This window comes from Poeciliopsis prolifica, unplaced genomic scaffold (genome assembly GCF_027474105.1).
Source record: "Poeciliopsis prolifica strain line A6 unplaced genomic scaffold, Auburn_PproV2 SCAFFOLD005, whole genome shotgun sequence".
Classification (NCBI taxonomy): Eukaryota; Metazoa; Chordata; class Actinopteri; order Cyprinodontiformes; family Poeciliidae; genus Poeciliopsis; species Poeciliopsis prolifica.
The window spans coordinates 10,893,219-10,917,730 of record NW_026562380.1 but is presented as its reverse complement, the minus strand read 5'-3'; the positions used below and the strand labels follow the sequence as shown (position 1 = coordinate 10,917,730).

Genomic DNA, 24,512 nt, shown 5'->3' with positions numbered 1-24,512 from the left:
GCATGCATTGTCTAGTGTCTCTCAGCGTTTTACTGTGATTGACTTTCAATCTGTCCAAGGTCCACTCTGCCTTTTAACCATTGATCTCTGGAGATAAGCTTTTTGCTAAGGAGCCGTTGTACAATCTAAAAGCTTACAGGAGAAGCAACCTTTGAAACAACTCTTTTTTTCCATTTAAGATCGTTTCATTTAATGCAGCAGCTTGTCACGTAAATAGCCTTGCAGTGCAGTGATTCCTGCATAGGGTGGAGGACAGTGACAAGGAGTGATGTTAGTTTGGCTACAGTTCTCCAGTGACACACCAACTGCACTGGGTCGAGGGGACATCCCTGCACAGATATGCCCTTCCTGATCAGCTTATCCAGTTGTTTCCGCTCAGCTGTTGATAAGAAGCTGCTCGAGCAGACCATGGAATAGATTATTGCAGAGTTCATGGACTCCAAAATACCTCAGTCTCCAAAACCCAATTTTAATTTTTTTTAAAAAGGCATCTATAGATAAACTTTCCACTGTATTTAAATCTTTGTAGAGAAAAGAAAAATTACAGTTCTATCAATTATAGATTTTGCTAATTTTGATATGTGATTCACACCCTTCCAGAAAGATCAACCATCTCATCTTTCAGAGCATGTTCCCCAGGGACTCAGAGATCATCAGTTTCCTTTGTCAATTGTGAGATGGATCTGATTGATTTCAGTTAATAAATGAATGAATGAATGAATGAATGAATATACTTTATTAATTCTGCAGAGAGAAATTCACATATTGCAGTTCAACCTGTCCAAATATTTATACAGGTGTATTAGGCTGCAGCCCTTCACCCAGAGAGGGCGTGCCACTCTTCAGGATGATACTATTCAGCTTTTGAGCTTATACCTTCGCTTAACTTATTTCTACAGTTTAGTAAAATTGAACTTCTACACTGAAAAAAATAAGTCATTGGATGAACATAAAAAAATTATGGAAAGGATTTCCACCTGATTACTTTGCTTTATTTCAGCACCATGTACTTGTGTTACTCCTATTTAAAGCAAATGTGTTAGGTCAACCTAATTTATTAAGATTATTCCAATGTAAAGCAAATGTGTTGGCTCAACTTGTTACAATGGTGATTCAATGGGTGATTCTAAATCAAACATGTTGGCTCAATGTAATATATTGTGGTTATTCTTATATAAATAAAATGAGTTGGCAAAACATAATTCATTAAGGTTGTTCTAATTTAAACCAAATATGTTGGCTTAACCAGAATTATGGTAATGCAATGGATGATTGTAAATCAAATGAGTTGGCTCAACTCCATTCATTAAGGTTATTCAAATTCAAATGAAATGTGTTGACTCAACATATTTTTTAAAGGTTCCTTTAACTCAGTTACTATAGCGTGACCCAGTGTAATGCAATACAGCCCGCCCAACTAATCTGCAATGTTTAGGACCAAATCATTGATGTAACTTCATTAAGATGAATGTAAATCTAGTTAAAACCACCTTATTTTACAGTGGTACCTTCACACTACCTGATTCAGTAGGTCCAACTCACTAAAAGCAAGTTAGCTCAACAAATATGCTTCATGCTAAAAGACAGCTAGTTAATCGTGTGGAAATCCTTTCCATTATTTCATGACGTTAATTCAAAGACATATTTTCAAGCGTTAATCAAGCATTTTAAGATAGCACTAGGTGAAAGTGTAGGAAGAACACTCAACAATTAGAAAAGGTACAACACAATTGTATTTTCAGAATTGTTATACATCGTTTTTTTACACAGCACAAAACACAGCCGAGTTGGACATTGAAATAAAAAAAACTACAAAAAGGTTACAGTTTCATTTCCCAGCCAATTCTTTACAACATAAAACATGTCAGTATAGTTGCTCAACTTAGAGAACTGTAACAATATAAATCTTTTCTACTGCAGACTTTAAACACTCATTTTCCATATGAAACTTTACTCAATTTAGCAGCGAGTTTCATATTGAGAACTTGTGCTTTCTTTGATAAGTTCTTTCCATCCAATTTCATTATTATTTTTGTGTATTACTTCAAAGGTATGCTTGAGTTACTGAGCAAGTTGAGTGCTGAACGCACTAAACTTGAGGGTAGCTCAAGTTTAGTGCGTAGATTAGTCCCAGCAGCATCACTATTGCAGAAGATACACTGCCCAAGCTGTTCATAACTTCCACCTCCTCCAGGACAATCCCAACATCCAGATGAGGATCGGCAGCCTCTGCACCCTCTGCTCAAATGACGATTCCGAGGACAGTCTCGTCTTTGGCCATTTCATTCATCAACGTCCTAAGGGAGTTAGGGAAGGGTATTGGGGGGAGACAATTCACATGTAATTAAATAAATAAATTAAGACTGACATTGATTGAGTCACTCATGGACCTTAGTTGGTGAAAGTATTTTAACAACTCTTAGGACCTCTATTGTAAACACAAAGAGAATTTAACATACCATGTACTCTCTCACCAGCTTCTCTGGATCTTCATTTAGGTACACACAGACCTTTGAGGATGCACTCTCGTCTGACCTCAGCAGTGTCTTCCTAAATATGCAGATCAAAAAACAATGAGAACAATCTCAAAACTCCAGCAGTATAGGTTCACACACTTGAAAACATAGCTACATTCAAAGGAAGTCACAACAAAAGTGATCAGTGGCTTGCAGTCTATTTGAAAGATATTTAAAATTGTTAGTATCCCTTCATTATGCCATGACTAAAATTGAGTTTAACATCTCATTTAAACATCTAACTTTATTTAAACATGTTTATATAAAGACATGAATATATCACCAAAGAAATATGTGAAAAGTACAGAATGGTCAACACAGTCTATATCCTTCTACTTAAATGAATATGCAAAGCATTCCATGTCTTACAAGTACATGGACAGTCTATGTGTGGGCATGGATAACGTCGCATATGCCGGTGTTTAAGTGTAAAATGTTTTAACAGGTCATATCTACGAGACAGAGAGAGACTACACTCCTTACATTTCCACATCCCCACGCAAATAAAGACAAATAAAACAGACTGGCCAAATAAATGTTTAGCTGAACCCTAGCTCTATAAGCTCTCTAACATTCAGTCACTTTAGATCTGGCAAAACTTACTATTAGCCACTGAAATCTATAACTTGATAGCCGATGAGCCCCTTGACCAGAACTTAAGCAGGTGGATTCCAGACAGGTGATCAGGTGATGTTCTGAAAGAGATCAGATATATTTTCAGCCATTAAAATATGCAATTCATACTGAACTGAGTTGTATCTTTTAGTACAAGTCCCTTAAGCTTAAGGAATTAGACGTATTCAAGTTGAGATAACGTCATTCAATCACGTTAGTCCAGTTGAGAGAAAAAAAAACGATTGTCTCGCGTGTTCTCGCGTGATATCCCGTGATCTCACTCGTTGTCGTCAGCACAATATCAGTCTAACTATAATGAATCATGTTAGCTCAACATGATTCAATTTTATAAATGTGAAGTCGTGGAATATCTTGTTTATCCAAAATGATTTTATCACGTTTTCGCTTCAAACCCAACATTGTGTGAAAGGTACATGATATTTTTTTGTTAATGTAATACGCCCCGACGTTCTTTTTTTTTTTGGCGGAAGATCTAGCTGACGTAATTGAATCACGTTATCTCACCTTGAATACATTTTATTCCATTTGCGAGAAAAAAACCGATTGTCTCGCGTATTCTCGCGTGATATCCCGTGATTTCCCGTAATCTTGCGTGAACTTGCGTGGTATCGCGTGATCTCACTCGTGGTCTTCAGCATAGGATCGGTCTGACTATAATGAATCATGTTGGCTCAACATGATTCAATTTTATAAACGTTGAAGTTGTGGAATATCTTGTTTATGCAACATGATTGTATCATGTTTTTGGCTCAAACATGCAATTATTTAGTTAACAGTACATGATATTCTTTTGTTAATGTGATAACCCCTGAGGTTCCTTTTTTACAGTGTATGAAAAATAATGCCGTTACAGAGTGGCCCAGCCAGACTTCAGACTTCAGTCCAATAGAGGAGCTATCGAGGTAGCTCAAGATTGACAAGAAGGCTTTCTAGCTGTTGTAACTTACAGCTTATTGTAAATGGCTAATATAAATCATCAATGTCAGTGGAAACAATAAAGTCAAATCCCTGAAACCACAGGGTTGTCATGTCTTTAAACATTTGTCCATATATATTTCAGAGATGTAAAAAAAACAATAACAAAAACAACTAAAATCAAATCTGATTTACTTAACATTTTCATTTATTGCTCCATCCACCAAAAAGTGTGAAAATTTTACTTCAAACAATATTGATACACTTGACGCTGATTGGCTGTGCGTCTGAGATGACGCAGAGCGCACTCATTGAATATTCAAAAAGAGCGTCTCTGCCCTGCCGCCGCATTAAAGTCGGATAGCGGACCATGGGGAGGAAAGGAAAAGTTTTAATTCTGAGATGTTAGCGCAATGACTTTTCAGTAACAATCTCATGGGACGAGGCTCCCCGGCGTGAGGAGGGCAGGGTGATTTACAGGAAGAAGCGACACCGACTGCCGGGGCAGGGTGAACGGGACAGCGAGAAAACTTGGGAGAGTTGAGAGGAGTGCAACAGTCAGCGGTGGAAAATCCAGCTTTGCGCCTATTGATTTGAAAGATGAGCTTGCTGTCTGCCATAGACACGAGCGCCTCCGTGTACCAGCCCGCGCAGCTTCTCAACTGGGTCTATCTCTCCCTGCAAGACCCCCACCAGACCAGCGCCTTTGACGCGTTCAGACCCGAACCCAACTCTTCCCACACGGATCTCAGCTTCAGCAAGACTCCCGCAGCGGCGGACCTGAGCTCTTCCCTGAACTCCAACTATCTCAACAACTTTTTCCAGCTGCAGCGTAATGAGGTGAAACATGCTCCGCAACACACAGACCTGAGCCTGTTTGAGATTATGTCAGCTGAGCTGACTATATTATTTTTACACATAGATGCCTATATTAAACACCCACAAACCCACTGTAAACCAGACCTGTACTGGTAATCTCCAGGACCCCCCATTGGTTTTTGAGCAGCTGCTTTGATTTGGGCCCTTCCAAATATCACAGCTCGATTACTGTCACCTTTATATTCATGGTCACTTATTTATGCATTATGCATCCAAGATCATTATTATTGTTGTTATTATACAACAATAGAAATAACTATGTGTCAGTTGTGTGACCACATGCTGCCTGTTGCCCACTCTTGGGGCCAATAATATGCCTTAAGTTGATTATTCGCATTTAATAAGAGAGTTGTAAGAGAGTTATTTCATTAAACTTAATAAGATTATAAGTTTATATATATATATCTCCAAAACTGGATCCCTGTAAATTCACAGAAATAAATCTGGTAAAATTCAGAAAATTCTGAGATGCTCACATCATAACATGAAGATTTTTATTTTTTTTTATTCAAGCACACAAACTAAATTTGCCCTTCTTTCCCCATTGTCAGTGAATAATCCCTTGAAGGGGTCATTTTTCTACATGTCAGTGTGTTTCAATTAAGGGTGAATTAGAAAACATTGAGGCAAAATATGCATTGCTTGGATATATTTCTGAGCTGCAGATGAAAATAGAGCTCCTCTCTGTCTGGAGAGAACCGGCCACTGCTGGGGTCTGCTGTCTCTCCCTTCTTCAAATAGACCAGGTTGTGCAAACAAAAATCTGTACTTGTTTATATATTGTCTATTTTTGTAGCTCTGTGTAATTTTAGGGACAAATATGCTTATAATGTGTACCGGGTGCTAATCTGATACTCCAGACCGCAGTGTGCAAAAAACAGCACCCAGGCAGGCAACCGCACCCCTAAACCTCAGCCCTGTAAACACACATGTGTACATGCAGCACGCCATTAAAAAACAATTACATACTGAACATGCTAGTGCAAAAATATACAGCTATAAGTGTTAATTACACATCAGTTTAGTTTACCTGAAGTCAAGATTTGGACACACCAGTACTGGATGGAGGATGAATGCACCAACTGGACCTAGCATACTTTAATACGGTACCCAGGTAGAGCTTTTCAACTCATTTAACACGAGAAGTCTGCAGGAAACTGCATTTTCACATTGCATATCACATGCAGTTGTTAATTCTTTTCAACCCATATGGTTTTGAAGTGTTTTCAAACTGTGAGAACACACAGAGTCTGGAAATGGTTTAAAAGGTGGGGTAATTTTCAATTTAATGCAGAGATCAAGCCAAGTGAAATAACCCACTGCAGACTGGTAATGGATGAGATGAGTAATGCGGAATGCTATTGTTTTTACAGGTCTAATTGGAGCGAGATTGGAATATATTGTTTCAAGATGCATTCCACAGAAAAGATTTGCTGTCGGTTTAGATTTACGATAAGGTAGTTTTTGGTATAGTATTTACATAAAACTATTTAACCTTTCTCAACATTTTGTGCAAATCTAAATCCACTAGACGGCTCCATCCTGCTTGAAACATATCAGTGTTTGATTAACTTCCCCACATCACATTGTGACAACTCATCCTTTGGATTTGTTTAAATAGCCACAGATGTGCTGGACTTGTTCAGCACTTGCTTGAAGAGAGACGGTTCAGAGGTTTTTAAGAGAGGTTTTACTTAAAGGTCGTAAGCAGTTAATGTCTATCTTTAAGTAGATAACTCTCAGGATGTCTTCATTTAGTTTCTTGTAGTTTGGAAGGAAGCATCACATTGAAGGAATGTAGAATCAAGCCAAGTAGAATCAAATCCCAGAGGTTGAAGATAGCAGCGAGAGGAGACAGATTTGACTTCTTCAGTCTTAAATCAGTTCCAGTCTCCAGAATGCCATGGCAGGTTTATGTGAATGCCGTGATGCAAATCATGAAGCCATTGTCAAGTGTTCAGTGGGTTGTTGTTTACACAGAGACCAAAGATTATTCACACAGAAAATAAAGTTAGAGGGAGATGAGGCACCAAAGATCTTCGTGCATGAAACAAGTAATGAACATGTTAAACATTTGAGATGAGGAGTCTGTGATTTCACAACTTCATTTGGTTTGGTTCTCTTTCTCAATACACAACTGACGAGACCACCTTGGAAATGTTATGCAGTTACAACATCTGCTTGTTTGTGGCGATATCACAAGAAGCTGTCCAGTATGGCAAGCCATTAGTACATTTAATTGAAACCTATTTTTGATTCCTATATAGATGTCTGAAATGAGAGTATCTCCTGGTACATGTTCAGACTGAGCTCTCACATTACTAATTCTTGGCAGGACGGACATGTAGGTAGGTGCAACTGTGAGCCCAATACTCATGGAAAGTGTGAAGTTGTTTGACCTTGGGTGAATGAGGTTTGATATAAGAGAAATATTGATTACAGATAGAAATCAGATCCAATTCTGCAGCAACATAGAATATAAAATGGTAAAAGAGTATATAATGGGCTGCTGGGGTTACACAGACACAGAGCGAGGACATAAAATTTTCAGATCACACAAATGTGCTCTGTGTGTGTCTGCTCTATCTTCTCACAGCTACAATTGCAACAGATGGGTGCTAAAACTGAGCTGGGTTCTGCTAGTGGTCTCTTGCTAAAAGGGATATTTTTCCTTTCCAGCATAATAAACTGAGCCTCGTTGCATTTTCTCATCAGTAGGATTAAGTTGGAATATTGTAATTGGATTTTAATGTGTTCATATAGTATGAGTGAAATGGAATGAATAGACTATATACTTATATGCATAAATGAGATCCCTTTTTTTGTAAAGTTCCTTAGCATGAATTTTCTTATAAACTGGCGCTAGATAATTACAGTAAACAGACTTAAACTGAACAGAGTATATAAATGTACATCACATGTATTAGCAAATTCAGTTCCCGGTTACACTTACTTTCACTGCAAGAAAAGCAGACTGAAGTTCACCTCCAATCAAAACTGCTATCCATGCTTTCAGATGAACCAGCATTTACTTGAACCACAAGGAAGAGCTTTCACACTGACCTAACAGAAGCAGATGATCCAAGGAGCCAAACTCTAGTCTGTTTAAAGCAAACCAATCCAATCAGAGAAAAAGTGAGAAACTACTCCTATAGATTTGCACTCTAAAAACTCAAAACAAGATAAGCTTAGTCCAGATTGTTCAGGAGACTTGAGGTTCAGCTCTGGCAGAAACGCTCATTTCCTATCATAGAAGGGTGCGTTTGATTTATTAGCCATGGATAGGTTCTCTGAAACTGAACTCTGTATTAAATAACCGTGGGTCATTTAAAAACGAAATAATTTTATTTTATCTCTGACATCTTATCTCTGTGCTAACCTTGTGCCACTACAAAGTCTCCTTAGTCGTCTTTCTTTTGTTGTTTTTGCTTTTTCAAAAAAAAAATAAAAAAATATAAACAAAACAAAACAAAAAAAAAACTCCACATTAACTGGTATTTATTTAGCTAGTTTTCTTTCATTGTAAATGCATATGAATATTTGTTGTGGGGTAAATATTATATCTCACTTTCAAAATTATTCACAACATTTAACAGCATTTATTTAGATGTAAAACCGAATGTCTCAAACTAGATTTATGTGTAGAATGAGAAGAATTTAAACTGAGGAAGCTACAGCAGCTCTGTGTTTTAGAGAGACTAGAGGGAATGCCTCCAAGAGGAGAGTCTTAATTTCACTCATTAGAGAGTTGGGACTTGACTTGGAAAAAACAATTTAACAAGTGTTAATAAATCCTGGTCTAAGGAGTGTGTCAAACTGTCTGCAGAGCTGCTGGTGCCAGAAGAAGATCAGATGGTTAGGAAAGTACAACGTTCACGTTGAATCCCACTGAATATTGTATTAAGTCAGGTGATAATAAGGACATTTGTTTGCATGATTACTGAGCCAAATAATGTTATTTGTATAGTTAAGCTGTGTTCCTGTATCAGTGATAATCTGTGTAAATTCAAATGAAAGTAGCTCAAACATTTAATTGCATTTTTTTTTTCAGTTTATTAATGTCGGACCAATTGAAAATATATATTCTCTCAATGTACTTCACAGAAAAAAAAAATCAATTACATTCATTGACTTCAGATGTCATGCTTATACAATTGTAAAGTTGCGACGCGGCACTTGTTCCACCAAACCAGTTCTTCCAGAACCGGTAAAGGTTCTCAACCTGCTCTGCTGGAAAACCCACACAAGAGATTGAAGCCCTTATAGTTGTTTTACAAAACCTCACTGAAAAGATTCTGAACTCTCCCTCTGAATGGCAAAGTGCTTCCTCTTTAGAGTTATCTCTTGTAGCCTCTCACTCAGACACACAAATACACAAAATAAACAAACTCTCCCCCTCCATTAGCAGAGGTGTGTGAAATCTCTGTCTCTTGCGTAGGCAGAAAATGGTTTGAAGCCAAACAGAGAGGGAAAATGCGACACATCATAAACAGAGTCAAGTTTCCTGTTTTGTGTAATTTTTAAAAATAATTTCACAATCCTCTCCAAATTTTTCAAGTTACAGACGGCAGAGAATTGAAGCAACTCCTGCCAGCAGAGAAGAAACACATGGCACATGGAAAACTCAAAAAAAACTAAAGAGCTGCAACGTTTGATTTACAAAGGCTGCATGTAATAAATGAACATGAGTCTTAAGGCTGGAGCTGTTTAGCAAGACAATCTTACAGCCTCCAGATAAAGATTTGGCTTTCAGTTGTAGCAAAGCTGCCAAGGCTAAAGTTTCTTTGCTTTGCAACATTAAACACCAACAGTAACATTTCAAGCCAGACATAAACCTGAGTCTCAAAACTTACAGAATGGCTGGGAGTCATAAGAAATAGTGAAAGTGTGGATTTCACTCTGTTTTTACTTACAATTTGTGTATCAGATATTTGCTGTTTAGTTAAACTGCATAGATTTAAGGCAGATGTCAAGCAAGATTATCTATTGCTATGTTCCCTCAAGGTTAATGAGATGGCTTTGTGAAATATGAAAGCTTGCTCTATAACTGGCCTAATTTCCCAGAGAAGCAGGTTGCTGTCTTCTGTTGTGTATTGCAATTTAACTGGGGAAGACAGGGATGGAGAGGAAAAGGGCTGCAAGAATTGCTTTCCCTGTTTTTAATATTCAGAGGGCATCCTCTATGAATTCACTGGGCCTGGTTGCATGCAAAGCTGTGTTCTGTCGCCGACAACAAACCGACAGAGGCTAGTTTACTGCCAACAGCGTGTGGTGACATTTCTGATGGCTGACTATGGCCGGCCATAGTGAGAATGTCTCTCATCTTGTTTACAGTGAGTCATCCGTTGTAAAGCCCTGTCTTTCTTCATGGACATGCTCAGTACTTTTCCAGTTCGTAAGCACAGCTGGGCTCATCGCCAGATGTTCTGAATTAAATAAAATAAATGGTCTCGGAGGCCTCACATGTTTTTCTCGCAGCAGAAAATAGAATCGTTAAATATGACGTGAAAATCTGTTGAAGGAAAACAAAGACGGCATGTTGTGTAAAAGCGCTGTGTTGAATCGGAGTCTTGTCTGTTCCTGTTTTGTAGGCCTTAAACAACAACGTGTATAAGAATGTATCTCCCTATGGCTCCCTGAACAACATCGTGGATGGACTCAACTCCCTTACGGACCATTTCTCAGACCTTTCCCTTTCTTCAGAGCCAAGGAAACCCAACAAAAGACCCCCACCCAACTACCTGTGCCATCTGTGCTTCAACAAAGGCCATTACATCAAAGACTGCCCCCAGGTGAGTCATACGTCTTCTAACGAACTATATATATATATATATATATATATATATATATATATATATATATATATATATATATATATATATATATATATATATATATATATATATATATATATATATATATATATATATATATATATATATATATATATATATATATATATATATATATATATATATATATATATATATATAAAACAACGGATTTATCAATTGGAGAAAATAGTTTTCCAGTACTTACTTAGTAATATTACATCTTGCATTAAAATTTAAGCATTCATATTTTGCCTTTCTACTTTATACTTTATCACTTTCAAAAAGTGATAAAGTTCACTTTTTGAACTTTATCACATTCTCTCATGTTAGAAACACATTTTTGTTTATATTTTGGTGAGACTTTATGTAATAGACTAACACAAAGACATACATGATTGCTGAATGAAAGGAAAAAGATGCATGGTTTTCAAAGTCAATTTGCAAATAAAATCAGAAATTTGTGTTGAGCATCTGTTCCACACCTTTGAGCCAGCAGGTTTTAGGGTTATACACCCACCAGCTTTGAACATCTAGACTGAACTTTTTCATTCTTTTTCTTTACACACATAAGGTGAACCTCCACTCCAGTCTCAATGCTGTTGCAGTCACCAACTGGCTTTTGTGTCTGCATTTAGCTACATCCATTTTTGTATCCTCTCCTTGCTTAATATGTATCCTATAACCACTACCATGCTGGTGCTAAACTGTAAACAGGAATTCTTGAAGTTTTTTTTTTTCAGCAGTGACTTTCTTCTTGCCCCTTCTTCTTTAAAGCCAGATATTTGACTTACAAAATTTATGATTATCCTTAACAGACTCTCCCGCCTGAACTATGGATCACTGTAGCTCCTCCAGAGTTAACATTCTGGCTCTACAGTATATCTGATTAATGCTCTCCTCTCCTCACCAAGCCTGTCAGATTAGTCGGACCTCTATATCTTTGTTGGTTTGCAGTTTTGTAGTCTTTTCTTCTTAGGGTGATTGGTTGAACTGTGCTTTATGAGAAGTTTTTGCTTGATGTATTATTTTATTACATAACCATGCTTTAGACTTCTCCATAACACCACCTCAGACCTGCCCGCTGTGTGCCTTTGTCTTTATTATTGTAGTTGTTCTCTAGTCTTCTCCAACCAACCTTCATAGTTTTTTATCGATAAAACATGTTAACCTTTTCACAATGGAAATGAAATACATTGAGGTTTGTGGTTGTAACATGGCAAAAAATGGGAAAAAGTCCAAGGGGTGTGAATACATTTTTAAAGCGCTGCCAGCCAATGATCTTGCTTCAGTCAGCTCCTGCCTTTCTCTCCCTCTCTGTTTCTCTTGCTCTTGTTGGACCTGCGCTGACCTACTTGTTGAACAGGCTGGCCTCTGTCCCCTCCAGTCATGTGTGCGCGCGTCTGTATGTACACTTGTGTGCATCTTCACAGCAAAACACTCAATCTCACTATAAAGATGCTCCACAGCCAATAATTTGTTGAGATATTGTCATTTTTTCCAGATGAGAAGTTGTTTTGTGTTGCATCATACATTGCTTTTATATTTAAGAATCAAGGACCATGATCAGTCCCTCAGGGATCCATCTTATCTTTAATGAATTTAAAGATAATCAATATAGAGTTACATTATCCACTCTTCCAGTCTGTGCAAACTTAGCCTTTTAGGGTGACTAATGAGTTCCTTCTGCTTTTTTGCTAACTCACAATCTGAACTTGTGTTAACCTTTACCTAAAGAATCTTGAGGTTTAAGTTTCTGATTTACTGTTCACTGAAGCTAATAAGACAAGGTCTTTGTTTCTGTTAAATAGCCCCGGGTGATGCAAGATTCACATATTTAAGAGTTCTAAAATTCACTGGAAAGAAACAAAACAATGACCCAGTTATATAATGATCTGCTGCATAAGCTACACAATATTCACACGTCGCAGGAAAAAGACCTCCAGGTTATGCTGCTGCCGGCTGCTGTTGGCAGGATGAAGGAAACATCCTTACAGGATATGAGGACACATGAAGTTCAGAAAGGGAAAATTACTGCAAGAGGTCAAAATTAAAAAAATCTTAAAGTCTTTTATGCTTTGTGCTTGAAGATGGGATGGAATTTAGTCATGTATAAGTGTATAAAGCATGGATTGATGCTTATTTTTTAGTTCTGGTGTTAGTTGTTTTTTGCACTTTGCATCAGATTTAGTTTGATAAATGAGTTACAGAAACAATGTCTGAATAATTGCTAGTTGAGGGATTGAGTAAATTCTCTAATCTGAGTGTCAGCTTTTGTAGTGCTTTGATATTTTAGAAAAAATAATAATTTCCTGAAGGATTTTACTTTTTCCCCTCCATAGATTAATACTTTCCATCTATCTATTTAGGACAATACTTAGCTTTTTCATCAGTGATGACTTCTTCAGCCACTCATTTCTAGGGGTACATAATATATTGCTAATTTATCACCATTGCAATTTTTATTTTGCAAAGAACCACTTGTATTGTAATAAATATTATCTAATTAAATGCCATGACGCTAAAGCAGACCAACATTAATATTAACATATGACTTTACATGGTATTTTTACACTTTTATTTGAGAATGTACTGTGTAGCAGCTGGGTTGTCACTGTGTAATAAAGTCCCTTATGAAGGAAACTTTATAGTTGGGACTAAAGCCTGAATATGACCTCATTTCATAAAGGGAACTGGATGGCACTTTCCCATGGATGTCAACAATGTTTACATGGAGATGTATTTTTCTGTTATTGGACTCAAGCGCTTGCTAATCTTTGTTGGTTTAATTCCTCCCTTTTTGCCTCCTCTCCTTTGTCTTCTCTCTCTAGTTGAGCTACAGTTCAGCCCAGGCCTCCTAAATTACTTTTCTATGAAATAGTAATGAGGAGCACATGTGAGATTAAATTGTTTTGACTTGTTTTGTGACATATGATGACTGGTCTCGGGAGGTCTGTAAAAGACCTGTGGGCTGATAAAAAAAATTCCTGGACATCTCAGAGCTTAGTGTGTGGGAATTAGATCATCTAATAAAAACTCTAATGGGAATTTCAGGTTTTATATCATGCAACACGTAACTTTTACCTTGTTTTTCTTAAATTTTCACCTTTGACTAGTAATAAAATTATATCACTTAATAAAGGAAGAATGTGCACACTAACTCATCTTGAGTATTTACCTGTTTTAATGTACATAAATAAATTTTTCTTATTGTCCATCAGATGTCAAATGGATCAATTCTTTCTTTATCTTTACCAGACAATTCAAAATGAAACTAGAGATGATTAGCATTGAAATCATAATGACATTTCAGTCAAAGATTCTAAAAAAAGCCAACTTTCTGTAATTAATGAAAAGCAAAATTTGTTATTAATCAAGCTATGATCTTACATGGATTTAATTAAGACACAATAAATATACAAGCCATTAAATGTAAAGAATGATAATAATGCACATTTTACAATAATGTCAGGTGAGAAGAGAAAGTATTGAGAAGTAATTGAAATGTTCAAAATATTATTTAAACTTATTAAAGATTCTAGAGTTTACTAGTTTTCAATAGATGAAAGAAAGGTGTTCAAGATCTGATTTTAGAAAAAGAACAGAAATAGAAATAGAAACAGTCATTATTGTCCCACACAGGGGAATTCAGGTGGAACAGCAGCAGGTATAAAGGTCCACACAACAAAAAGTTCTTGAAGTGTTAAAATATACATAGAGAAAACAAGAATAGCAACAACAATAATAGTACACTGAAAAAAGAAAACAAGTGGTTCAACTTAAAAAAAGGAAGTAATTTGTTATGTTGTTAATCAATTTAAATTGATCCAAATAAATATATTAAGTTTATGAAGTTGCCACTCTAAACAAATGTAAATAAATAAAGTTTGACTAACTTAATTTGATCACAAATTAACTTAAATTATTTTTAAGTAGGAGCTTCACTCTCTTTTTTCAGTGTAATGACCAGAAAATACAATGCAGTTATTGCAAATAAAAATATCAGACTCACGATCCAAGGGATGTGCAACTGAGTCGGATCACTTTTCCAAAAATGTACATAATGTGCATATGTATTGAACATAAAAACATGCATACTATTTACAGTACAGTATGTCAGTTCAGAAAAGCAGATGTGCCATAACAGAGGAAATATTATTTTAAATAGATTTTGACATATTTTCTACTTAAATCCAAGAGGGACATAAATGGCTGGTTGACTTAAAAGCATCAAAACTACTTTTAATTGAACCAACAGAACCCTCACTGATCTAATTGAATCACTGCAGGTGTGTGGTTTCCACAGTCCCATCTCTCAGCTTGACTTATGGGGAAATATTGGCATGAAAAGTTGTTGTTCCAGCTGGAAGGTCACTCAGACTGGAAGGCAAATTTTTCGGTTCCAGTTTGTTGGATGTTCTGGTGATTCCACGATTTGGATTCAGACCAGGGTTGACTAAAACAAAATTTTTTCTTCAATTAGGTTGCAAAGTGATGAGAGATTTCTTTTGAGGTGTGGAGGAAAAACAAAGGAAAAGTCTTGCAGGAAAGTCACTTAGTTTAGATGCATAGAGTAAAGGGTATAGCGCATACAAGAACATTTATTCCAAGCAGTTTCTGCAGGGTAAGGAGGCTTTACTCTAACTCAATTAGCCTGGGTCACAATCAGGCTTCATGGTAACTTCATTGGTCCTTTTTTTCTCTCTGCCTTAGTCAGTTTATGAACTGAGTCTTGACAGCATGTGCTTCCTGAAGAGGAGTTGTCAAGATGGGCTGGCTCAACCAATCACAAGTGGGCTAGTTTTAACATCAGAACTATGTCACTTTGTAGAGCCAAGGAAAAGATAATATATAGAGAGATCTATAATAAAAACGATTGTGATAGTAAAAATACCTCTCACTTGGAGCAATTTCCGTATTTAAGGTTTCAAATTTAATATTATTTTTGAAAAAAGGCTCACTTTTCACAATTTAAGAAAACGGTGAATATTTATTTAAAATAATTATACCTGTGTTATTTAAAAGCGTTCTGATCTTCTAACTCAGCAAAATTAGATAATTTATGCTAGAAAAGGTTTGCCATCATATACACAAGCATTCAAAATTATGTTAGTCCACTTTTAGTCCACACATTATGTGAAATATTAAGTCTCATGTGTTCATTTGCACCACAGTTGTGTAATAAAATGTGTCAGCAGTACTTTTAAAAAATTAAAGTGATACAAGTTTGTAAAAATGCTGCCATATTACATCAAAACAGTTGGACAGCTGGAGCTTTGCAGCTGATTTAGGAATTCATCTGAGCTTGTCAAAATCACTCTCAGACGTCCTCTGGTTTGTATTTCAGCTGGTCATTAAACTGCCAACAGTAACTCAAAAACTACCAAAGTCTCCAAACAGGCTCTACAGTTCAGTCCCATTGCAGTTATTTAGGTTTCTCCTGGGTTTTTTTTCTCCATCAATTTACCTACCACATGTGCAACGTCTTTTAAACTCTCATTGAATGCTTGGCCAGGGACAGTTATGCCTTACATCTGGCCCTTTTCCATCACATAGTTAAGGACAATGTTTTAAGGCTGGTGATTTTCTTCAATGATTTGATGGCTGAGAGTATTGCCTAAAGCTGACACTTTATGTACTTATGAAATGATATGTTAAGTCTTTAATCGCTGATCGAAGAGACTGTGATTTTGAAGCTCTTCCCTGTTAAAATGCAAACATGTTCAGCGTTATACCCCGAGTACCATACTGCTTTACAATTCTCAATATAAAAGGAATGGTCTGCTGAAGAAATGAAAAGCTGTCGGTGGGTAAGTCACATCCCACAGCATTTCTGTCGAAGAATTATTAAATTTTTACGATTATATTTTCTCATTCCATATTTGTCAGTTGCACAATATGCAATCTTGACGATTTTCCTGATTGTTTACCTTGTCAGGAGTTGCTTTGCCAATTAAAAACAAAGCGTGAACATAGTGTGGCTAAGTTTATCAACTTGGACAACACGAATAAGCACAATCTGATGATGTAGAAACTGTGGTGAAGAAGTACTTGCCTTCTTACAGATCGGCTCTGTTTTGTCTTATTTGTCATGGCTCGAATGACTCAGATCATCGCACAAATTTTAACATTAGACAAATATAAGCAGAGTAAACACAAAAAGCAGTTTACAACTCACAATTTCATTTTTCAAGGAAGGTAAGAGCTTTTCAAAGCAACTTAGCCCTAAGTAGCAGACCCCCTTGTTAAAGCATGGATGAACTGTGTTTACCATTGTCACTTGCCACATCAAGGAATGATGATTTAGACTCGAGAAATTACTCATTTAGCAGCTGTCTGACAACACAAATAAGGCAAAAAAATCTGTCAAACAGCAAAGCAGTCTGGAACAGTCTGTAAATGGTTACAAAGCCATTTAAAAGGCTTTGGTACTCCAAACACAGTGAGAGCCAATTTACACAAATGGTGAAAACAGTGGTGTGCATTCCTAGGAGTGGCCAACCTATCAAAATGACTCCAAGAGTGCATCAACAACTCATCAAGGTCACACTAGACCCAGAACATATAAAGCACTGGAAGCCTTAGTTGCCTCAATTAAGTTTAGTGCTCATGATTCATCAATAGAACAAAACAGCATAAAGAGCTGTCTTAAATTTCAGAAAGAAAACATTTTAATGATCCCCAACAGTTTTTGGTAATGTATTTTGTAGACTGATGAGTCAAAGTGGAACGTTTTGAAAGGTGTTCATACCGTCTGTTCAAAGAGTGTGATGGTCTGGGACTATTTTGTTGCTTCGAGAGCTAGATGTCTTGAAGTCATTAATGGAACCATGAGTCTTCTCCTTTTTTGAAAATATTGAGGGAGAAAATTGGCCCATCAGATTGAGGTATTAAATTCAAGCACTTGGGTTATGTAGGAGGAAAATGATGTTCAGCACAACAAGTCAATTTCTAAATGTCTCCAAATGCACAAAAGTAAGATTTTGGAGTTCAATCCAAACCCAGTTGAGATGCTGTGGTCTGACCCTTAATAGACCATCAGACTACTGAAGTACAGCAGCTGTGCAAAGCACGAGTCAAAATTCCTAACACAGCAATGTTCTCAACTTTTTGTCAGTTATCGCAAACAGTTTTTAGGGTTTGGGAGCAGCTACTTTTTCCACCTTTTTTTCTTAACGGATACCATCTTACAAAAACAGAATTTTCTATTTATTCACTTTATCTTTGTCCAAAATTAAGATTTGTTTGATTATCTGAAACATTTACTTGTCACAAATAAGGGGGCAAATACTTTTATACAGCACTGTGCAGTATTCCACCTCTGTGACTCACAAGCTAGAACTTTACAGCTTAGTAAAAATGATCTTTTATAAATTTTCAATACATATACCATTATTCTTATTTATTTAGTCTTCTTTTTCTTCTCAAACATAAATATTGAAAGCACAGAGTGTAGGCATGTGAGAATTGGAAGAAAAATTTGTTGAAGGCTCTCTTGTAGCTGAGTGAAAGCCACAGGCCTGGCAGCAGCTGCCCAGTGCTCTCTGTCATGGGGACAGAGGTGTTATGTAAACTGGCTTTTATTCGGAAAATGAGGTCGGTCCCGTAGTTATGAGCAGAATGCCTCTCATGGCTGTGCTTTGGCAGTAATTCAAGATGTCTTCCACTTGCACTTACGCTTTGGTTTTTGCTCAGAGGCCTGATTCCCTCAGCAGCTGGATGCAGCTCTGATTTAAGTGATCAGAGCAATGGCATCTACTTGCTCCCTGTAGGAAGATTAATTCAGAGAATGCATTCACCATAGTGAGGGTGTGTGGAGGTGGGTTCTGTTGCCGTTCATGTTTTTTGTGTCGTGAAGAGAGAGTGGGCTCTTGAGTATTATTCCTGCTCTTCCTCAAATATTCAGGCTCTCATTCGTATCCTTCAGAGTAAAAAACATGTATTATTTATGCATTCTTAGAAAAGAACAAAGGAAATTCCTGTGGCATTGATTATTGGCCACTAGAACTGACAATTTGACCCATCATTTTCTTCAAGTATTTTGTTTTTAAATGTAGAAATATGTTTGAATTAGTACATTTAACGTCTAGAATACAAAAAAACAGCATTTTTTTAAACATAAATATAAACCGCAATATTTTATATTCTTTACATGGCATGATTCTACATTGCTTCAATGTCATGCTTCCTTTCAAACTACAGAAAAGCATGTTTAAATGTGCAGAAATCAGCTGATCAGGGCAGCTGATTTCTATTGCTTAGGCCAAAAAAAAACTTAAGCGAATTACTAATGAATAGTTCTAAATCTTGAACAATATGCCACTCCCACTCCCTTTGAGATTTCAGTTTGTGATAAAGGGCATTATAAATATAATAGCTTTTTATTGTATCACTATGTTTTTATCAACATAGCACATAGCAGCAAACATTTAAGTGAATATAAATGTGAGAAGTATATTTTAAACCACTGTATATGTGTAAGAAATTACACAAAACTATCTAGCGTTTCAACAAAGTGTTTTCTATTGCTCTATGTCTCATAAAAATAAAGCAAAACAAAAAGGTTGCATGATTTGTAATGAGACAAAAGGATTAATTTTAGGTCCCATTCTGTTCTTTGTTAATGCTCCTCATCCTACCCTACTCTTCTACCAGCAGTCTCGTAAATGTTGCAGGTTGTCATTCTGAAATTATATTCTGTATGGCTCAGAAATTTCTCCTTTCTGTTGATGGAACTACATTTCAGTGTTTTTAATTATTTGAAAATCTCTCAATCCTTTTGGCTCAAAGCAGTTAAATATGTCAGACTTAAGCATAATTAAAAATATCCAGATTAATTTTTTTGAGATCCTCTAATACCAGGACTAATCTGCCTCTTTAATGGTAAACAGATACAAGGTTTCTTCTTATATAGCTGATGACAGAAAACACAGGAGATGCAAAGCATGAATCTATATTTGAGTAGCAGGAAAGTGTGATTTTTAGTCAAAGTCTAATAATAATAATAATAATAATAATAATAATAATAATAATAATTCTACTGGAAATAGATAACTTTGAGGATTCTTAACTCAGTAAAAGATCAACATTGAGGAGTGTTGTTGATTGGAAAATGCATTTTTGAGTTTTTAACTAAGCAGTCACCGGTCAAAGCTGATAAAGCTGAAAATCATCTGATTAAAATCACAAGACAAATTCTCGGAGCATCTCTAATTCCTCAGACTTTGTGTATTTAAAGGGCAATGTTTGCAGTGAATTGGAGCAAAAAAAATTGACAGATAGGTCAGTATATAAGTTAAAAATGTTTGTTAAATAACCAGGATGGATGTTATTTTACTATCTCCCCTACCGCCCGGTAGGTAAACCTATATGATTTAGCTATGGCTGAAGCTCTGTTAGCATTTAGCTGAATTGCATCTGCGGCCATATGTTATCCAAGCTCTTGTGATACTTCCTCACAGCTCATGTGGCATAAACTTGAGCAATAGTCTGTCCTCTTTAGACAAATGGTCACCGTGGTCTCCCCTAGCAGTGTAAGGACACTGAGACCCCTGAGGACCTCTTCACACTCGATGCAAATCACACTTGGAGTAAAGTGTGAGTTGCCAACATGTGTGCTTTTTCTTCAGTCCTGGTAATAAACATAATGACTTACCATTACAGCCGACCATTACAAACCTCAGTGGCTGTTGTTCTCACAAAACATGTTTGTTTGCTAATCTTACCTCTGACAAAGCTTTGATGCATTTTTTTTAATTGGCTGGTTGTCATGCAGGGATAATTTGCAGCATCTAAAAGCGTAATGGAGAGGGTTTTATTAGAATAAGATAGTAAGAATTCAAGGTATGTGTGGGGGTTCAAACTATGGATGGGAGATGTGGCTACAAAAATTTAAAAAATACACAGATTTTTCCCTTTTACTGTGCCATAAATAATTGTTGGATTGAATTGTGTTTTCAAATTTTGTGATTTTATGTCCTTTTATGAAACCAAAATTGAAAAAAATGGATTGTCCAAACAGCAAATACACCAATCCCAACCAAACCTGCCTGTTTTGAGGTTTGAGGCTCAATCAAAAATGATCAGACATTGTTAGGATAACCAGAATTATTAGGAGTGCCATAATACATTGTATCATAATTTTCTTTCATTGGAGATATGTAAAGAAAATGCACTCAATCACTGAAGCAACATTTACTACAGTTTATAAAGAAATGAATGGGTGACAACTTTTATAGTGATGTGTAATTTGTAGCTAATATTCAGAACATCTCTGCTTGAGGTTATCAATCCTTACACTAAAAAACTGCAATTAAGTGCTTTAACTGGATTGCTGGTTTCTTTTATACACAGTCTAGTGCTCCTACTGTTCTGGGGGAAGTAGCTGAAAATATTGAAATATTTAAATGAATCAGTATATTGAAAGCATAATGTTTAAAATGCAGATGTTTCAGAATCACATTGTTTTTACTCTTGCTGTAAATAACATAAACAAACTTAAAGGTAGGGCTTTAAGTATCCATTGATTTGTTTTTAATGCCATCCAAAATATATGTGGTCAACATTTATTGTGGATAAATCTTGTCCACATTTATCCACAATAAATGTGGTCATTTGAGTTTGACAACTGCATTGTCTGTGGGGTGAATTGCTTTCAAAATATGCTTGTTAAACTTTTATTTGGATCCTAAAATGAGCCCCTCAGAGATATTAAAGCAAAATGGGTGCAATGTTTCAAGCAACATTACCATAGCCAACATTTAATTGCAGTTTATCCAGATACAGAAGCTGGGAGCTCCTATGGTGACGTGTAGCTTCTATCTCACATTGAGAACAGCTCTACTTTAAATCTGCAGCTCAAGATGTGTTAGTTCTTGGTCTGCACACATGCAACTGAATTTATTAACGGTCTTGGTAGCTCTCTCTTTGATACTCGGCCTTCTGCTGATTTTGCTGCAGTTCCAGGGATTATGTGGCCTAGACGTAGCTTTAGATATTTCCTGTGTGAGTGGAAAGAGCATAGATCTACATTTTTCCATTAGCTTTCTGTAGTGTGTGTTTAACCAGCTCTCAACAGAAATAGCACAATTTTGTATTTCTATTTCTTTTATATTCTTCCTACGGTTTGCCTCTTGTGGCTTGTTAATCCATTTTCACCAGCACAGTCACACTTCAGCATTTGTCAGGAGAGAAGGCTTCACATGTCACCTCTGTGATTCTCATCTCTTTATAGAGAACATTCTGACGCGGTTGTGATTATTTGCTTTGACTGGCAGGCACTTTAGATGGCTCCCTGTCACGCCACTCAGGGTTGTTGCGTTTGCATGTGGCAGGTTTTCACAGCACAGTCTTGAGAATGGCACTGAATCTGGGAGGCAGCAGGAGACAGTGACAGGGGAGTGAGGGCACTTCCCCCGAAAGGAAATCAAAGTTAAAAGAATGATAAACGTGTTGTTTCCTGCCAGCTGGTTTGTGTTCTGGACAGAAATCCCATTCTTCCTCTCAATTTTTGCTGAGACAACAATCGCACCACTTCCTGTTTTGTTGACCGTGACACTGAAAACCCTATTTCTGGGCGGCGCCGTGCTGTTATAACAACTGAAGTCAGGTAAAGTTACAATTGGATGTGGAAAACGTTGATAGCTGATGTAAAACCACAACTGTTATTAAAGGACAAAAAATGGGCATCTACTAAATAAAGTCTAGTTGACCATCAAAAAAGAAAATGTAGGCTACAATTTACAAAGATAGGAGTAAGACACATACATTTAATGCTCAGACTCTCCCCTCGCAGAGCAGATGGCTTTAATTACATACTGATGCACTCCTGTCAGGTCCAGCAGATTTGAGGAACTGTGATGCCTCCTTTTTTTATGCCAGGTTGCAACGTTGCTCACTTCTCAATCTAAAAATTACTTTCTGCAAAAACAACAACAACAAAAAAATTGAGAAAAGTGACAAAAGCATAGAAACATCTTCTATTCTTAATCTACAAACAGATCAGAATGGTAATTATAAAATTGATAGGCCATGTGGAAGTGAAGTTTAAAATTTGCCAACTTGAACAATTATTACATGTATTTTAAACATTAAACTGTTCAAATTATTACAATGAGTAATAATTTATAACATAATATCAGGGTCAAAAAACATAACACAGCACTTATACATTATAGTGTGACAAGTATAAAATTTTCATAATATGATTACTATAGGTAAAAATACTTTGGAATCATGGTACATACAATGATTCAATACAAAAATGTATAAAGTGATCTAATGGTTATTACTTTAAACACAAAAGACGCTTGAATAAGAGTGAAAAAGAAAGTGGAAAGCCTTGAGTTTCTCCATGATGACTGACTTGTCCTTCAGACAACTGTTCACCAGCACCAGGGCAAAGCAACAGGTAGTGGAGGGGCAGTGCTAAAAAGTACTCTATATGCCATACAGGTAGGCAAAGCTTCAGCAATTCTCATTTTCTCTGGGCTCTCTATGAGAAAGACTTTAAGCAGAAGCACATAGTAGGAAATGAAGGATAAATTACACTTTCTGTTATATTCCAGGCCACTTTTTCTAATGTGAGTTGGGCAGCGGTCGTTTTTGTTTTATTTTCTTTTTCTGGGTAAAATTAACTGCCTGCTTTCAGTTGAATGAAAACATTCCTCCCAATCTGCGTGTCCTAAACAACGCTAGTCTTTGAAAATGCCACGATTTCAGCTCTTATTTGTTTAAATAGGCATGGATTTTAGTGGATTTCTTTCCATCCAAATGCATGCATGATTCTGCATTTAAATGTGGAAGGACTGGGTCAACACATAAGGTATTATATCTGAGTTTTGCGAATTAAACGGTGTTCAGCATGAGGCAAATTGTTTGTGGGTTTACCTGTTTGCCATTGGGATGCTCAGATGCTTCTGGTCAGTTTTTTTTTTTTTTTTAATAAATAGATTCTACACATTTTGCCTTCTGATAAATCAATTCCTAAACCTTAGAATAACAACATTTTGTGAGACTGCTTCATTAGCCTTGTTTGTGTGTAGTGTGTTATGTAAAACTTCATTAAAAAAATCACACCGTTCAGCCAACTCTGTAAAACTGAAGCTGGTAGAAATACAAAGCAAATAAACAGCAGCGTGATTGGGGCGTTCACATTACCTTATGTAATTTGTTGATTTCAGCATGAAGCAACCCATGTCAGCTCTCATTTTAGAATGGACGTTTTTTAGTATTCCAGCATTTTCTTTAGTTAACTACAACACGAAAGCACCTTAAAAGTCTACTTTCATGTTCCTGCTGGAAACAGTTTTACTTTACCTTCGACCTGCGGTGGAGAATATATGGCGACAACAGCATTTATTGTGAAGCAACAAAATTTCAGCCAGGGGTTTTAACACTGCTGCAGTGTAACAGAGGTCATTATGGCATGGGGTTGACTTGAACTTGAACTCACATATGATGAGCTACTTTTTTACTGAAGGTGTTGGGTAGTTCAAAGGGCAGAGTTTCACTATTTCTCACTAGAGTTTGATGTATTAAACTTTATGATGTTATTCTATTTATCTATGTTTTCTTGTTTATGCAGTGAAGTATCTTAATATTTTAAGTTAACTTTTATTGCTTCATCTATTTGTTTGTGAATAATGGTAAACTAAAGTAGGAAAAAAGTTAGAAAATGTGCTTCTCCACTTCAAATTCAGGATAAGTGTGGGATAGGTGGGATTTCTGAATGACC

At 36.5% G+C, this 24,512-nt stretch overlaps 1 protein-coding gene and 1 long non-coding RNA gene across 2 annotated transcripts in view; one reads left to right on the top strand and one right to left on the bottom strand.

Moving 5' to 3' along the window:
• Nucleotides 1-1,994: 1,994 nt before the first annotated feature.
• Nucleotides 1,995-3,274, bottom strand: LOC129359955 (uncharacterized). Its single transcript, XR_008605969.1, has 3 exons — nt 3,120-3,274; nt 2,460-2,550; nt 1,995-2,297 (listed from the first exon to the last, which is right to left on the bottom strand). It is a non-coding gene; the product is annotated as an uncharacterized LOC129359955 (long non-coding RNA).
• Nucleotides 3,275-4,405: 1,131 nt separating this feature from the next.
• Nucleotides 4,406-24,512, top strand: part of zcchc24 (zinc finger, CCHC domain containing 24) — a 46,334-nt gene continuing 26,227 nt past the window's right edge. The window contains exons 1-2 of the mRNA XM_055029608.1: nt 4,406-4,907; nt 10,538-10,738. Coding sequence (XP_054885583.1) covers nt 4,668-4,907; nt 10,538-10,738 — 441 coding nt within the window. The 5' untranslated portion in view covers nt 4,406-4,667. The remainder of the gene's footprint in view (nt 4,908-10,537; nt 10,739-24,512) is intronic.